Here is a 16985-nt window from a genome sequence, read left to right as displayed (position 1 = left end):
CCTCGGGTTTGAAGCCTCTTTTATTTGTGCCTCAGAATCAGTCTGGTGCCCCTGGCATCAGGGAAGGGGGTGAGAGGAACAGCTTCTCTTTGTTCTTTTTCTTCCATCCCTTTTGTGTCCCTTCTGAGCCTCACTGGCTGAGCCAGGAAGGCCAGTCCGAGAGAACCCAGATAAGGGTGTGCGGTGGGCCCCTGCCCCCGGCGGGGTCTGTGCTTCTCTGGGTGGGTGGGGTGGGGCAGAGGGGAGCCGGGGGTTAGCACCATTGGATGAAGGGTTTTAGAGTCAGCCCCTGGGTGGGGCAAGTGGGATGCACAACCACAGAGGGCTAGCAGCAGCTGGTGGGAAGGGGTGGGTAGTGGTGCCACGGCCCTGGGCGACCCCTGCCTTGTGTTTGCGCCGCACCCACTATGCCCCTCATTCGCCAAGACACCATGAGGGAGCCAGGCCTTGCCCAGACCTAGCCTCCTCCCTGATCACAAAAACGTGCCTTGGGGATGGGGACTCCAACCTCTGGCCGCCCCCAAGAGAAGCTGGGACCACCCTGAGACCCGGGAGGGGTGTGGGGGCTGGGGGAGCCTGGCACCCCGCTAAGTGCACTTGACGCTGAAATGCGGGGGTGGGGGAGGGGCTGGGCCCTGGACGTGCTGGTTTGTGTCTGGGACAAAGCGGCAACACAGCACGTGGGGAGCTCAGCTGCATCCCCCCTGGGGATGCAAAGGCTTCACGGGCAGTGTCCTGGAGTGGGGTCAGTGAGCAGAAAGGAGGACCGGCCAGAAGGAGCAGAGGACGGGGACCCTGCTTCTCTCAGGACCGTCTCCCCCTCAGGACCGCCTGGTTCCACCCGTGGACCGGTCCGAGCCCAGGGGAGAAGAGTGGGAGGGGGGTCAGGATACAGCAAAGCAAGGGAACCGGGCCGTACCAGCTGCCTCCAGGGCCCTGGCCCGGAAAGGTACTCCGCGGCCGGGCCGAACCCCTCCCCGTCGGTTGACGGGTGCGCCGCTGCGCCCGCGAGGCGACCCCTCCGGTCTCCAGACGCGTCTAGGCGAGCGCGCGCGCGGGGCGGTCCTCGCTCCCGGGCGGGTTCCGCGGGGCGTGGCCTGGGCGCCCGGCAGAGGGCGCTACTGCTCGGTCAGGGAGAGCCGCAGGATGCGCTCCAGCTCCTCCTCCTCCTGGCGCGCGCGCCGCCGCCGCTCCTCCTGCTCCTGCGCAGACAGCTCCATGGCCAGCCGCAGCTGCTCGTCGTAGCTCCGGAACACGTGGCCGCCCGGGCCTGGGCGCGGGCTGGGCCGAGGGCTGGGGACCGACGCCAGGGCTGCGCGAGGTCCGGGCTGGCGCTGCGGCGTGGGCGGAGCGCTCCTGCGGGACAGGTAAAGAGACGTCTAGGGCCCATCTGCCCAGAAGCGCGGCGGGAGGCAGCGTGGAGGCCCTCAGACACCGCGGGCCTCGCCACCCACCAGAGGATCTGTGAAAGCTCTCAGGCCGCCTTTGGGCTGGGAAAGGACGCCACCTTGACACCAGCATGAGGGGACCGTGGTTTCTCTGGGCCATGGGGGGCTGCCCAGCTGGCAGTGGCCGGACGCGCTGTGGACAGGGTCCCGGTCGTGTTCTCTATGTGTGTGGAGGCGGGGGTGGGGGCATAGACGCTTCAAAACCCTCTGAGGACGGGCGGGCACCGACCTGTCCTGCCGGCGGCCTTCGTAGGACATGGGGTGAGTGCCCGGTTTGCTGTTGGTGAGCGCCTCCCAGATGGTGACCTGCGGGGCGCGGTTTGAGCCCGTTAGCTGTGGTGGCGGCGCCGTGGTCCCGGTGGGGAACCCTCCGCGCGGCCTCCGGGGACGCACCTGGTCGTACTCACTGCCCGCCTCAAGCAGGCTCTGCTGGATGGCGAACTGTAGCAAGTCGTCGTCGTCTTCGCGGGTGGTGGCCTCTCGCTGGCCGCCCAGCACGCTGTAGCCGCGCGGGGCCTCGAACAACGCGGGGGAGATCTCGCAGCCGCGGCACGAGGCTGGGGGCGCCAGGCCGGGGAGGCGGGGAGGGGGTCAGAGTGGACCAGACCGCCCCCTCCCGCCCGCTCCCCAGGAAAGCGCTCGGTGGGGGCCAGGGGAGTGGGGGTAGTGAGTGAGGGCGGGCTCGGGGTCTCACTGGTGGAACTGGAGCTGCTGACGCTGGAGGAGTCGCTGCCTGGGGAAGGGGTCTCGCTGCTGGGACTGCCTCTCACCAACGGCACCGGCTCGTCACAGCCATTGAGGTTCCCGAAGGTGATGCGGGCGTTGAGGATGTGGAAAATCGGAATTTCTGAGGATGAGCAAACCCATCAGGCGCCACCCCCACCCACTCCCTCCCACCATGGGTACCCCCTCAACCTCCTAAGAAGCCCCACTCTCCCCAGAGCAGCTCAAGAGGAACGAGAGTAGAGGCCTCACCAATCTTGACGGGGAATCCCGGAGGCAGGCGCAGGGTAATGAAATCCCGGAGCTTGGCGAAAAGTGCGTTGCTGACGGCCATGAGGTCAATGATGGGGGCCACCTGCTCACACAGGGACAGGGGATGCTCCTCACACAGCCACAGCTTGGCCTTGAACCTGCCCCCCACCCCGCAGATACCAAAGGGTGAGGGCCATTGTAGAAGCCACGACCCCTCCCCCAGCCCTGCCCAGCCCCAGCAGGGGCCCTCACTTCTGTGTTTTGGTGGTCAGTTCCATGGGGCGACCCATGTCACGGTTTCCAAGCTCAAAGTTGGGGTTGAAGTACTCTTCTGCAGTGATGGCAGTGGGGTTGGCTTGGCTCAGGGTCTGAGTGATCAGGGTCTGTACCACACAGGGAGGAGCTCATGAGCCCTTCTCAGTTCCCGAGGCCAGGCCAGCCACCTGGTATTACAAGCCCCAAATCTGTCTCCTTTCCCCCCAACTCCCCACCACTGTGGAGCCGACAGGGCCTTGGGCATTGTGGAAAGAAAGCAAGTCCACACAGGATGCCTCCTCCTGATCCCCATCCACGCCCTTCTACACAGGGGTACCCCTGGCACACACTCACCCCGTTTTGGGGGCCCCCATGCTGCTCAGCAATTCCCAGGAAGGACTGCAGAGGTGTCTTACAACCTACGAGAAACACGACGTCTCAGAGGACACTGCAGCCCCTCAGAAGGGACAGCACCCAAGACCCAGGGAGGAGGCTGGTCCCTGGTGGGGAGGGAGGGTGGCTCACCCACACCACACACTCAGGCAGGCACCTTCACCTGAAGGTGCCTGAGGACTCCAAGGGGGCAGGGGCAGCTGGAATAAAAGTAGGCCTGGGGCTCAGGAGAGACTTCCCCAAATGTCACTCTCCAGGCTGTGACACTGGACAAAAAATACCTGGGAGCAGTTTGGGGGTATGCATGTGTGTGTTTTCCTTCGGGGGCTTCTGTAGTAACTTCATTTTGTTCTCTTGTGAGGTGGGAATTCCATTTTCCCACTTTAAACAGACTAACTGGTGCCCAGAGAGTCAGGTGTAGTATCAGCGGGCACAGAGAATTAGCAGCAGGGCCCATGTCTTCCTGCCTCCGGTGTGTCCTATTAGACTGGAATGGCTGATAGTATACGTGACATCCCCCCACCCACAAATCCAGTGCAGATATTAGTAATCAATTATAGCATCCCTTCCCATTGAGCCCAAATGATGCCTTAGAATCTTATCAGCACTCTAGGCAGCCACTACCAATCACTAGGATTTGGCATTTTAATTGAAGCCTACTTGCCTGAGTAAGCTATCCGGACTCTTGCTAGTGTGTCAGAGGAAATACTGATTAGAGGGGCTCATGTGGGAGCTGGTTCCTCCCCACACCCCTTTTCCCCATCCCCCACCCACCTCTGCCTGATTACCTTTGACCTTGCCCTTGTGCTGTTCTGAAAGATGCTCTGTCCGTGTCCGCGTGATGAGCTCCACGTTGGATGCCCCATATACCTGGGGACAGATGAGGAAAGGACTCGCTGACAGCTTTGGTACTTCTGTCCCTGCCCCTGCCCCCAAGGGCATCACAAACATTTCCTTTAAGGAATGATCAGGGGAGGGAGGTACCGTTTGTTCCAGTCCAGGCCTTTGGGCAAGTAATTATATGAAGTTATTCATTCATTTTCCTATTCATTCAACAGACATTTTGTGAGGACCATTTCTAGACCAGGCACTGAGGCAGGCATCAGGGATACAGTGATGAACAAGCATGGCCAGACATGATCCCTGTCCTCTTGAGGCTCACAGTCTTTTTGAAAAGACAAGAAGACAGTGGATGGTAATAACCCAGTGTGACATGTCCTCTAGATGGAGAAGCACAGGACTGTGGGAATAAAAAGCAGAGACCATAACCTAGCCTGTGAACCAGGGAAGGCCTCCAGGAGGAAAGAGCAACAACATAGAACCCTGCACTGGTTAGCCTCTTCACCATGTGACCCCACGTGGGTGATGTGAGGGTCCCATTAGTGACTGTGGGAGATCTCCCTCAACAGTCTGCTCAGGCGTGAAGGCCTGGCTTTGGAGTCAGCCAGCAGATCTGGCCGACCTTGTGCCGGTTACTTTAATCATTTTAAGCTTCTGCTTTGTCTTCATAAAATGGGCCAGTACTCTACTTCATAGAGTTGTTGTGAAGATTAAATGGGGAACCATAGAAAGATTGATTAAAATCAACCTTTTGTAAACCATCTGTAAAGTGGGAATAATAAAAGCACCTACCTTAAAGGGTTGTTGTGAGGATTAAATGAGTGTGTGTGAGATATACACACATATGTACATAGACATGTGTACATGTGTACAATTGACACACATACATACATGCACATACATTTAAAATGTCAAAACAGAGCATTGCACGTGAATGTAATGTTTTTGTTTTACTTGCTACATCAGGTCTGACTCTTGCAACTCCATGGACTGTAGCCCACCAGGCTTCTCTATGGGATTTCCCAATCAAGAATACTAGAGTGGGTTGCCATTTCCTTCTCCAGGGGATCTTCCCAACCCAGGGATCAAACCTGCATCCCCTGTATTGGCAGGCAGATTCTTTACCCTGAGCCGCCAGGGAAGCCTGAATGTAGTATTAGGTGGACCAGTAAAGGCCAGCTCTTCTCATCAGTTGCCTGTTAGTCTCAGGCTCTTCCCTCCAGACTGTATTGTCTCTGTACCTCCAAGGCTTAGAAACTGGTCAGGAAGCCCCTGTCCTGCTTACTGTAGGCAAGAGTGTGGTGGATCTGGCACCTCGGAACTGTGACCTCACCTTGGCTTCATACCCATTCACTATCTCGGTCTTCTCACTGCGCCAGCCCAGGATGCCTGTCTTGTTCCTGGGAAAGCAGAGTGGTCTAGGTCAGGGGGCACCCACCAGGCTGGCTCCAGGCTTCCCAAGGCACGCCCGCTTACCTCTCAAAGGAGATGTTTCTGGTGTCCAGTTGCGTAGTGACGACAGGTGCAGTGAGCCGGCTCAGCACCTGCTCCTCCGTGGGCTGTGCAGCAGCCAGCAGCAGCTCACGGTCCTGCCCGGCCAGAGCCAGGGTCTCCGTGTACACCACGCGGCGGTCGTGGTCAATCTCCATAACCACGGCACTCGCGTCTGCCAGCCCCAGAAGAGCTCAGGGAGTCAGGGCTCACGTGGGGGTGTCCCCAGCCTCCCCACCCGGCCCTGCCTCCCACCTGCCTGACCTTGGCCCCTGAAGATGAAGCTGCGGTTCCCTCGCTGCCACGTCATGTGGTCAAAGCCCAGGAGTGTGGTGTCTACCCGAAGGTTCTGTCCACTCTTCCACACTTTGTAGGTGTCACTGGGGCAGATCTTGGACACCAAGGGCACTGAGTGGATGAGAAGGTCAGAGGTGGCTTCAGTTTGCCTGGCGCACCAAACCCCAGAACATGGGGGTCAGGGGTGTGTCTGGGAATGGGTAAGGGAACTGGTGGGAAAGCAACCTCTCCCCCAACCAGCAACCCCCAACAAATGCAGACCACAGTCACTCAGATATGAGCAACCTAAAGTCGGAGACAGGCATGAGTCAGCCACCACTAAGTCCCTAGTATTCACCATTTAATTCATTCAATCTTGCATCCAGTCTTCTAACAAATATTTATTAAACACCTCCTCTGTGCCAGGCACTGGGGATACAACATTGAACAAGACAGGACCCCTGCCATCTTGGAGCTTACCTTCTAGCAAGGGATGACAGGTAACAAACAGACAAATGAGCCAGTCATTACAAAGTGAAGGAATTAATAACGGAATGGAGGCAGCGTGGAAAGGCCTCAGGAAGAGTTAGTGTTGAGCTGAGAACTAAAAGGTGGGAGGGAGCCAGGGGCGCGCAGTGGGAAGAAGGCTCCAGGCAGGGGGAGCAGCAAGTGCAAGAGCCCTGGGGCGGGAGACGACCCGAGAGGCCCCTGGCAGTCCCTCTTACCCCAGCTAGTGAACTCCCATTTCATCTCCACGTAGAAGTCCTGGGCCTGGAGGATGAAAAGGAGAGTGGCTATGCCTGCACTGGAGACAGGGTTCGAGGGCCACGGTGGGGAGGCGAAGAAGCTGGCCCTCACCTTGCGCAGCTTCTCCAGGAGCACGGGGATGCCCGCCAGCCGCTTCACCACCCGCTGGTAGTCCCGGTACCGCAGCACCAGCTGCACCAGCTCCAGGTCCCGGGTACTCACAGCTTCCTGAAGCACTGGGGGTGAAGGTGGGGGGGTGGGCAACGTCACAGGGCAGGACCCTGCCTAGGGCTCCCTGCAGCCAACCAGAGGTGACGATATGGTGCCGGGAGACCCAGGCTGTGGGGTGGAAGCGAGCAGGGGTGCCCACCTGTCCAGCCGCTGCGATTCTCCCTGCCCACATCTGCGCCGTGCGCCAGGAGCACGCGGGCACACTCGAGGTGCCCCAGGGTGGTGGCCAAGTGCAGGGGAGTCCGCCCCCGGGGATCCAGCTGCTCAATGTCCACCTGGAGGAGGTGAAGCGGTTGCCCTGGTCACGTCATGAGGCAGCCCATCTAAGCCTGCCTCAGGATTCCATTAATGATGGAATCAAGGCAGTGTGGAAAGGCCTCCGGAAGATACAGCGATGAGCTATCTGTCTCTAGGCAGGCAGCAATCACCTAGTTGTCCTGCCTTGCCTGTCTCAGAAAGCAATGGGAGAGACAGGCACAATGAGCTGGGGTCAAGTGGAAAGGGGCTTGCAGGACAGGGCAGGAAGTAACTCTGAGAAGGGGAGGAGCTTCCTTTCCAGTTCACGTAGGTGCCCTGACTGGGCTCACTCTTCCAAGGTCCAGTGGTTTGCCTGTGACGAGTAAGCTTGGGGCTGAAGGGTGATCTAGAGAGGCTACTGGCCAGGGAGGGCACCTGAGGCCTGTCCTAGGTGTCCAAGACCACACCTTCAGGAAGGGCCACCAGTTTAGATCATTGACATTATCACTGTGAGGTTTTAGCACAGCTGCAATGATACATTACCAGGAATAAAAGACTATGTTCATGGTACACCTTCAAATCCATGTCCTGTGCCTATGGGACACTAACATTTTTTAAAATAAATCCTGTTGTTTTGTGAATAGCAGTTATATTGCATGAGATTTTTGTTGGGTGATAAAACCATATGTTTATTAAATATAAACATTTAGATACACTTCAGGAGACTAGGACTTCTGTTTAAATATGTGAACTGACCACATGCATGTAACTACTCTTCTCTGCCCCAAAACTTGATTAAAACGCCAGGGAAAGGCTTCTCTGCCGACATGAATAAATAACTGAAATTACCATCCCACCCAGAACAGAGAAAACTATTGCTTGAAATAATTGTTTTCAGACATTAGGCAACAATTAGTCCAGGACTGTGATCCCCCAAGTAAGACAAACAAGGTGGGACCTATGATTGCCTAAGTCTCTACTTGGAGGAATATTCCAAACAGCCATTCAGAGAGGAGAATCCCCAGCAGAGCATGGTAGTCCACTGAGGAGCTGAGAGATAGCAGCAGGGAGGCTGAGGTAGTTAAAACTTGCAGGGCAGAGTTCCAGGAAAAAGTAAGCTATGTTTTGTTTTGTTTTGTTTTTTAAAGAGCTCCAGAAATCTGCATGTGGTTCTTTTGAGTCTTTGCTAAATATTAAACTTCACATTTTCAGAGTGAAACTGAACAAAACCAGGCAGAAAAGAAACAACAGACTCAAGGAAAAAAATTCTCAGAGTTGAGCCATAGCAGGGAAGCATTCAAGCTCCAGCCTGCTAGAGTAGAGAACTCTTGTTGATTACCCAGGGTATTCAATAGAGAGGTATTCAAAAGAAGGATTATACCTTAGAAGTTGTTCAGATACCAAGTGTCCAACTCTTTGCAACCCCAGCCTGTCCTTAAAGACCCACCCAGGCCTAATTTTAAGAAAGATAAAAAATAAACTCAAAAGGATCAAATTGCTTTGCCAGTAACTTAAATTAGGCTGCCAGAACAAAGCCTAACACTCCTTTAAATGAAGACAGCAAAATCCCGATGCTTAACATCACAGCATTTACAATGTCCAACGTCCAGTTAAAAATTACTAGATATGCACAGAAGTAGGAAAATATGACCCATAATCAGGAGAAAAATCATTTAATAGAAACATTCTGACATAATAAAGATGAATGGCTCAATGTGCTCAAAACTTTAAAGAAAAACAACATTCACAAAGGAAAAATTAGGAGATAAAATGTTCTGAAATGAAATTTTCACTGGGTAGAGTTAATAGCAGATTAGACACTTCAGAATAAAAATAAGTGAATTTAAAGATACAGCCACAGAACTATACAAGCTGAAGAACAGAGGAGAAAAGAGGCACTGAAAAAACATTCAAACAGCCCCAGCAATTTGTCAGACATTATAAGGCATTCTAACATATGTATAATTGGAATCCCACAGGATCAGAAAGGAAGTGGAGGAATAAGACAAATTTAAAGAAATAGCCAAAAAATTTCCAAATTCCATTTAAAAAAACAGCAAAACAACCTACTGTAGCGAGTTGAATACTGGTGCCATCTCCCCCACCAAAAAAAACACCCCCAAAATATATCTACATACTAACTGCTAGAACCTATGAATGGGACCTTATTTTGAAAAAGGGTCTTTGCAGATACAGTTAAGGATCTCAAAATGAGATCAGCCTGAATTATCCAGGAAGACCCTAAATCCAGTTTTATGTGTCTCTGTAAGATGCAGAGAGACGTTCCATGTGAGAGGAGGCAGAGACTAAAGTGACGCAACCACAAGCCGAGGAACGCCAAGAGCCACAGGCAGCTGGAAGACGCAAGGAAGGGTTCTCCCCTAGAGCCTTTGGAGAGAGCGGTGCGGGTATCTTGCTTGAGTTTAGACTTCCAACCTCCAAAATGATGAGAGAATAAATTTATTATTTTAACCCACCCTGTCTGGTAATTTGTTGCAGAAACTAATAAAGTGACAAATCCACAGAACCAAGGAACTCAATGAATCCCAAGGAAGATAAATACCCAAAAGCCCACACCAAGGCCCATCATAATCAAATGCTGGAAACTAGTGATAAAAAGAAAATCTTAAAAGCGTTTTGAGAAATGAGACACACTATGTATGGAAGGACGAATACAGGAAATTCTACATTTTTTTAAAATCAGAAACCATGCAAGCTAGAAGACAATAGCATGAAGTCTTTAAAGTGCTGGGGGCGGGGAGGGGATGGGAATTGTCAACCTCGAATTCAATATCTTGTGAAAAATATACTTCAAAAATAAGGGGAAATAAAGATTTTTGTGGACAAATAAGAACTAAGAGAATTTGTCACCAGAAGGCATGTAAGAAATGTAAGAAATGTTAAATGAAGTTATTCAAGTAGAAGGAAAATGATACCAGATAGAAACTTAGATCTACACAAAGGAATGAAGATTGCCTCAGAAGGTAAATGTGGGACTTCCCTGGTTGTTCAGTAGTTAAGAATCTGCCTGACAGTGCAGGGGTCTCAGGTCCGATCCCTGATTGGGGAACTAAGATCCCACAGCCCTCGAGGCAGCTACCCTGCAATGAAAGATCCTGCATGATACAGCAAAAATCCCACCTGCCACAACTAAGACATAACACAACCAAATAAATGTTTTCTTTTTTTAATAATGCCAATAAAATATTTAAAACCCACAAGAAACTGGCCAGAGCATTACAACTGACTTAGGGGAAGAAAGGGTACTAGAACCCAGCCATTCACAGAGGGAAACCCCAGTCAAGCTAGAGACCCCCACTTAACACCCTTGAAAGGTGAAGAGCATGCAGGCAGTGGGAACAGCAGAGGTGGGAGAAAGGCTCAGAACTGAATACTGGGGGGCCTGGTTAAACTTTAGAACCCCTGGTTCCCTCCCCAATTTTGTAAAGCTGGGAGATGCCCCCCGCCCCCGCTTCTCTCCATGGGATGCCAGGGGGTTTATCCTCTGTAGAAATTGTGCTGAGAGACTTCCCTGGTGGTCCAGTGGCTAAGACTCTGCACTCCCAGTACAGGAGGGCTGGGTTTGATCCCCGGTGAGGGATCTATTAATCAATGATCAAAGATCCAGTGGGCCACAACTAAAGACGTGATGCAGCCAAATAAATAAATAAAAATAAATGTTAAATAAATTGAGCCTGATATATACTGAACTTGGTCTGAGGATGAGGTCATGAGACTGAAAACTGATGAACAGTGTAAGTCCAGTCCCCACTCTGCCTGAAGTCCTCATCACTGGCAGCCAGGCTGCACGCTGCACTGTCCCATCCCACCCCTAGCAGGAAAGTGGAGGAATCTTGGAGAAACCAGAGGCACCAGAGACCTCTGGGTACAGACATTTGGGGATCCTAACAATAAGCAGGCCAGTCATCTTAGAGCAGCACCCATGTATTAATAAGCTCCACGTCTCCATCCTTAATTATGCCCTAGCAGCCAAGGGTGACCGGACACTGCCGGTCCAGAAAGCTGCCCAACATGAAAGAAAGACACCAAAGCATGCAGATAGGTGCTAAAAACAGAGGAAACAACTGTCGATGCAGGAAACAGAAAACTGGAGGCAGGGACAGTCATTTACACCCTCAGAAAAATACAAAAAGGAAACTGAATCCATGAAACAGAACAGGACTTTCTGACCTGTGCTGCTTTCCCTTGCTTTCGCCACTCCAGCTGTCCCTGGACAGCTTCCCCCGTCCCAGTTCCCCCATCACAGTAAACAGCACCTCAGGTCACTCCTTTTCCAGGGAAGGCTTTTTCTCTCTTTTTCTCTCACCTTCCATATCTAATCCACCAGTAAAATTTGACCTTATAGGCTCTACCTTCAAAATAGATCCAGAGTCATTTTAGCTGTTACCACCTTCAGGCTACCCTCCTGGTCGTAGCCACCCTGTCTGTCACCTAATTCCTCCCACTCGTCTCTCGGTTCCTTAGGTCTGTTCTCTCTAGGGCCCATCACAGGTACCTGTAAAATATTATTCCTCAGGTCCCAATGCCCTTTAGCTCAGAACCTCTCGGTGGCTTCCCATGCAGTTGAGGATAGAATCCTGAATGTCTCTGAACTCACATGCTCTCCCATCTCTCCAAGCTCCACTCTGGCATGTTAGCCTTCCCTGGAACCATCTTCTTCTGGGTCCTGGTAGCCACAAAGCTTCCTCCCTCACTTTATTAAGGCTACCGCTCAGATGTCACCTCCTTGGAAAGGCTGTCCCTGACAAGCCAGCTCAAGTGACAGTTGCTATTTGTCTGTCTGTTGTCCCTTCTGCTCCAGCTCTCTTTCAGCATTAAATCGCCTGCTTATTTCTTCACTGTCTCCCTCTCGTAGACTGTATGTAAGCCCCATAAAGGAACTGTCTGTTTTGTTCAGTGCTATATCCCCAACTCTGGACAGTGTCTGGCACATAATGGGTGCTTCATAAATATTTATTAAGCAAATGCCTAGATGACTATTTTTAAGGGACATGGGGAAGGAGGGCAAGGCAGTAAAGAGTAAAATTGATTAGCTAGTAAATAGCTGTAGAAGTATGTTGTTTATAATATGAGGCAAATAAATGAACTGCCTAAAGAGTTCAAAGTGGTTGCCTCTGGGGGTGAGATGCAGAGGTGAGGAAGGTAGGGAACTCCTTTGTCAAAAATAAAACATTTTAAGTGATTTATATAATTTGTATAACCTTCCGTTGGCATTTCTTTGTCTTTAAATATACAAGGAGCCTCAAAATTAAAAAAAAAAAAACAAACCCAAACTGTGCCCGGCCCCTGTGCCCTCTGAGCTGTAGCTTGGAGTCCACCAGCTCCCCAGAGAGGAGGGCAAAGCATTATTTACTCTCTGCCTCTTACAGGTTGAGCTGGGCCCCTCAGGGTCCAACCTGGGTGGAATCCTGAGTTCTGGGATAGGAGTGAGGCAGCATCCACAGATCCCGAGCGGGCTGGGTCACCGGGGTGTCAGGAGGAGGGCTTCCCACAGGCCGCAGCTGAGCCATCATCCTCCCACCGGCCCTGCCCCAGATGCTGCTGCTGCTGCTAACAAGGCCCCAGGGAGCCAGGAGGGCCAGCCCCAGGGCTCCAGATGCCACCCGCCTCCCCCTCAGGTGCTTCGGCTCCAGGCTGCAGAGGCCGGTACAGGCCAGAAACGGGTGCCCGCCCTACCCCCGCTCCTCCGGAGCTCTCCTGGCAGCACTCCCCAGGGTCCCCAGGGCCCCGGTGTGTTCCACAGCCACGGTGAGCCCTGTGTACTGTCAGCCAGGCTCCAAAGAAGATCCCCTGCACCCATTCAAAGCTGGGCCCTCGGTGGAAGCGGCACCTTGCAGAGGGCCCAGGTGGGAGAATTCATTAATTTCCTCGTCAAAGGCCTGCTGCTGTTTAATTGCTGGAATGAAAAGGCTTCCCGTGAAACCCAACCCCCAGCCCTTAGAGGATAGAAGCTCTGCACCCCAGCCAGCCTCAGCTGGAGGCCCAAGCAGGGACTTTCGAGTTTAGGAGCTGAGGCTCCCTGGGCATAGTCTCCCTGTTTCCATTCAGGCCCCCGTCTGCACACACACACACACAGGCTCCTGCATCCACAGGCACAGTACATGTGCACCCGAGTGTACAAGGGCATGTGTCCAGCTGCCCTCCAGCCTGCAGGCTTCTACTCATGTGTAACACACATAGATGCCAGCACATTTGCACATGGACACTCCTTGAACCCACGTGCACTCGCAGAGTATTTTTTGAAGTTGTTTAGCATTAGCAAATCTTTTTGTTAGGTGAAACCTTATAAGAGGGCTACACAGTAAACGCAGGTGCTGGAGGAGCAGATGGGCTCCTTTCCCTGCTCTACCCCCACCCCAGGGAGGACAGCCCAAGTCTGGTGTGGCCACCACCGCTTCTGTGCTTTCCCACCAGGTGGGCCTGAGCTCTCTCAAGGGGAAGCGAGGCAGGGTGCTTCCCCGTGGACAGTGGAGCTGGGCCCGTGGGGGTGGCACCTGCTGAGTCCCCCTCCATTCTGCCCCACGCAGCCCCTCCCCCTCATCCCAGACACATTGATTTTTGGTTTCGAGGGTTTGTGGCTCCCTTTCCCGAGCTTCCCAGCTCATCAGCTGTGGTGACAGCCTATACCGGGGACTGCCTACTTTGCCAGGAGATGCAATCACAGGTGCTCCTGGTCACAACAGGTACCTTGGGTGGGACAGCCTCTGTCTGAGCATCCAGGGGCCCCACAATCCCAATCTCACCGGGGTGTCAGGTCAGAGAGATGACCTGGGGAAATCAGGAAGGAAGACTATGGTGGAGGCGGCCGCCAGAAGAAAGAAAATGTTCCCCTAGGGCCACCATCCAGTCCCCTCCAGAGTGGTTGCTGCCCAAGAAGAACCTTGCTCTCCTTGGCCCTCCCACAGGGAGCTATTCCCGTCTAACCTCCACCACCTACCCCCAGGGAAGCCCAGGGACTTGTAGCTCCAGAACCAAGGCCATGCCCAGTTGTCTGGACCTCAGGCCTCATGCCAGCTAAGGGAGAACTGGCACATCCGTTACCCTACAACCTCCTGCCCCCTCCCAACCTGGCAGAGCAGGTGCATGGCAGAAAGCAGGGCACCCAGCAACCGTTGTATTGCTGGGCATCGGCTAGGGGCGATCATGGACACCTCCCTTCAAAAAACCTCTGCTTAGCACCTCCCTCTCCCCACCACACCCTGCCGCCAGCCCCTGTGAACTTGCTCAGAAGGCTGCCATGCCATCCCCCTCCTCCTTGGCCAGCACTGCCAAGCCTGCCCACGGGAGGGCCTCTGCGGGGCTTTCTTGGAGTGAAGAGGAGACTGCTATGCCAAATGAAGACCAGGGAAACCCAGCTGCTGTGTGTTTGAGGAAAGCCTGGCTGTTTTCTGTGACAGTGGGTGCCAAGAGGACCAGAGATCAGGGACCCCCAGATGAGATGCCTGGGGTTGACAGGGTTTCATTAGGATGTTAGGTGGCCACCCCCAGACCCCTCACCTGCAGGAAATGCCTGGGGAAGGGGCATCCTTAGCTCTCCTAGCGAGTCTGAGGCCTGGAGAACTAAGCAGTGCACATCTGGATGCAAGGATTCCGTCCAGGTCAGTCCTGGAGTTGAAACTCTGCCTGGGGGCTCTCCCACCCAGACTGACTGGCATTCCCTTCTTGGCACCCTGGTGCAAAGGAGAGGACTGATCTGGCTCCTTTGTGGCTGAAGAAGGGTTTATCCTCAACCAGTGCCCTGTATCCCCTCAGGGCTGGGATCAGGGCAGGCAGTGTACATTTCAGGAAGACACAAATTCACCAGGGTAAGGGGATGAGTGGGTGGGGTTGGGGTACACCTGGTTCCTGCAGCAGCCTGAAGGGACCACACTCTGGTCCAAAGGAGCCCTACCTGCAGCAGGCTCTGGCGCCCCTCTCCAACCCCACCCCAGCAAGAGGACTGCTGACCCAAGGACTATCAATCAAAAAGGCCTGGGTGAAATGGCCTTTTCTTCTAGGGCATTCTGCCTCTCTCCAGTCTCTGCAAGGAAAAAAGCACCCTCCTCTTGGGCAAGGGAGCACGATCAAGGTGTTCTGGACATTCAGCCACTAGCCTTCTGCCTAACAGTTCTTCAGCCAATCATCAACCATCCCACTGGGAAGTTCCTCTCAGGTCATACTTAAATCCCTCCAGCTGTACCCTCCCTCAGGGTTGTGTCTTCTCTTGCCCTCAGGGGAGGAAAGCAGAGACAAGCCAGAAGAGGCTGAACTGATTTAGCACCCTGCACATCACACTGCTTCCCTGTTCACACTTGCATCAGCACAACTGGGGTCTTTGGGAGGGCGTGGGATGTGCCTGGTTTGTTCATCTTTGTCCCCAGGAGCTACCACTCTGACCTCGCTTCCTTTACCAGTCCGAGGAGCAACCTGAAGCGTCCTTGTGGAAGTGGAGGTAGAACGGAAGCGGACACCCCAACCAGAGGTGAAGGCTCAGGCCGCCCCACCACTTCCTGCGCTTGCCGCGCACAGCTGGGTGTCTTGCTGTTCTGAGGGCCCGGAGGCCGACGTGAAGACAGGCGCCGACCCTCACCTCGCTTGCCTGGCGATGTCCTGCTCACCTCACTCTTCCCTTGGGAAGCAGACAGCTCCTCAAACTGAACTTCCTGTGACTCAGGAAGTGGCCCTCAAAAGGCATATTCCCCAAGGGGCAGCGCCTGAGGAAACCACTCCCAGTCCATGGCCCCAGGATCGCAGATCCAGGCCAAGTCTGCAGGCCTCAATGGAGATACACCAGGGCCAGCTAGGCCCAGCTCCGGCTCCTGCCTCCCCACCCTGGAGGGCAAGTCGTTTCTGCCAGGAGAGCCTGCCTGTGACCTGGGCCCAAGGGCAGAGTTGGGAATTAATTGTGACCTGTGCCTGCCTGCCTCTGTCCTGAAGAATGGCGAGGAGACTCCATCCCTGATAATATCTTCTTGGAGGCCACCGCCCAGCCAAGGCTGGCTGACCCACCCATTCTCAATACTAGAGAACCAGGGAGCCGCTGTGTGTACAAAACCTCAAATCCTGTCCGGGGGCCAGTGGGGCCCCTGCTTCCTCAGCACCTAGAAGCCAGGCCCAGCATCAGAGGGCAGGAGAGCGCCTTTCAGCACCTGGACAAGGCCCTCCAGGGCTTCACCCCAGAGGCTCTCCCTCTTCACTCCCCATTCCTGAGCAGGCGCTGGGGTCGGCGGCGTTCAGGGGTTCAGCCCAGAGTGAGCAAACAGATAAGCGCTCCTCGTGGAGAGGGTAGAGGGCACTGGGTGGGGCAGGCACGCCTGGGAGTGTCCCGGCCTAGTCTCGGATCCTTGACCTGTGACCTCCTGCCTACGCAGGCCACCTCCGCACACTCACGCGGGAGGTGTTGCTGCCGGGCTGAGTGGAGCGGACTCTCCCACCGCGTGGAGCTCTGATGGAGCCGGCAGCCCCTCCCCGCAGCCCTCATTGCCCCGGCGGAGGAGGGGCAGGGCGTCCCCTACCCCAATCAGGGAGGGTTCGGAGCACGTGTGGACCGCCCGGCCGGGCCGGAGCGGAGCGAGCGGGGGCCGCTCCCATCATCCTCTCCAGGTCAACAGCACAAATGCGGCGCCGGCGAACAAAGAAGCGCTGCAAACTCGCCAGGGGGGCGGGACAGCCCGCGCCGCGCCCCCTCCCCAAGCCGGGCGGGCTTGCCGGGCCGTGGGGTCCTCGCGGCGCCCCGACGGCGCTCTTACCTGGCCGGCGCGGACCTCTTTCTCCAGCTCGCGGTGGCGGTTGTGCCACACGAGGTAGTGTAGCGGGTACTTGCCCTCGGGCCCCTTCCTGGCGGAGGCGTTGGCGGGGATCATCGCCCGCTCCTCATACCGGGGCCGCGGCGCCCGGCCCGGAAGGAGGGACGGCGCCAGAGCCGGGGCCCGGGGCCGCGGGGCGGGGGGCCGGCGCTGCCTGCTCGCAGGGCTGCGGCTCGGGCATGTGCGAGCGGCGCCGGCGGGCGGGGGTGGCGCGGTGCGGGCGGCGCGGGCCGCGGGCGTCCTCGCGAGGCGGCGGCGGCGGGCGACGCGGAGAGGCCCCCACCCG

The 16985-nt window shown here is 55.0% G+C and overlaps 1 protein-coding gene across 2 annotated transcripts; it reads right to left on the bottom strand.

Annotated features, from left to right (window-relative positions):
* Positions 1-4: 4 nt before the first annotated feature.
* ANKRD13B (ankyrin repeat domain 13B) lies at positions 5-16756 on the bottom strand. 2 transcript variants are annotated; one of them, XM_052658770.1, is made up of 15 exons: positions 16643-16756; positions 6796-6931; positions 6537-6661; positions 6404-6449; positions 5667-5810; positions 5388-5577; positions 5245-5311; positions 3860-3941; positions 3033-3097; positions 2676-2806; positions 2424-2581; positions 2143-2295; positions 1842-2005; positions 1678-1754; positions 5-1356 (listed from the first exon to the last, which is right to left on the bottom strand). In XM_052658770.1, the coding sequence occupies exons 1-15, from the start codon at positions 16754-16756 to the stop codon at positions 1119-1121; spliced, it is 1890 nt and encodes a 629-aa protein (XP_052514730.1). In that variant the 3' UTR covers positions 5-1118. The 2 variants fall into 2 exon arrangements, with proteins under 2 accessions (XP_052514730.1, XP_052514731.1); XM_052658771.1 differs by lacking the exon at positions 16643-16756 and adding an exon at positions 11512-11558.
* Between the last annotated feature and the right edge of the window lie 229 nt (positions 16757-16985).

Source organism: Budorcas taxicolor, chromosome 19, assembly GCF_023091745.1.
Source record: "Budorcas taxicolor isolate Tak-1 chromosome 19, Takin1.1, whole genome shotgun sequence".
In the NCBI taxonomy this organism is placed as follows: Eukaryota; Metazoa; Chordata; class Mammalia; order Artiodactyla; family Bovidae; genus Budorcas; species Budorcas taxicolor.
The sequence above is the reverse complement of the archived record's forward strand: the minus strand, read 5'-3'. Positions and strand labels throughout refer to the sequence as shown.

What these genes read in the sequence shown, in the direction of transcription:
- ANKRD13B (XM_052658770.1), bottom strand. Translation starts at nt 16,756, where the DNA reads ATGATCCCCGCCAACGCCTCCGCCAGGAAGGGGCCCGAGGGCAAGTAC. An exon ending in GAATCGCAGCGGCTGGACAG is followed by an intron (nt 6,662 to 6,795) that starts GTGGGCACCCCT and finishes CTTCACCCCCAG; the next exon opens with TGCTTCAGGAAGCTGTGAGT. An exon ending in TCCTGGAGAAGCTGCGCAAG is followed by an intron (nt 6,450 to 6,536) that starts GTGAGGGCCAGC and finishes TTCATCCTCCAG; the next exon opens with GCCCAGGACTTCTACGTGGA.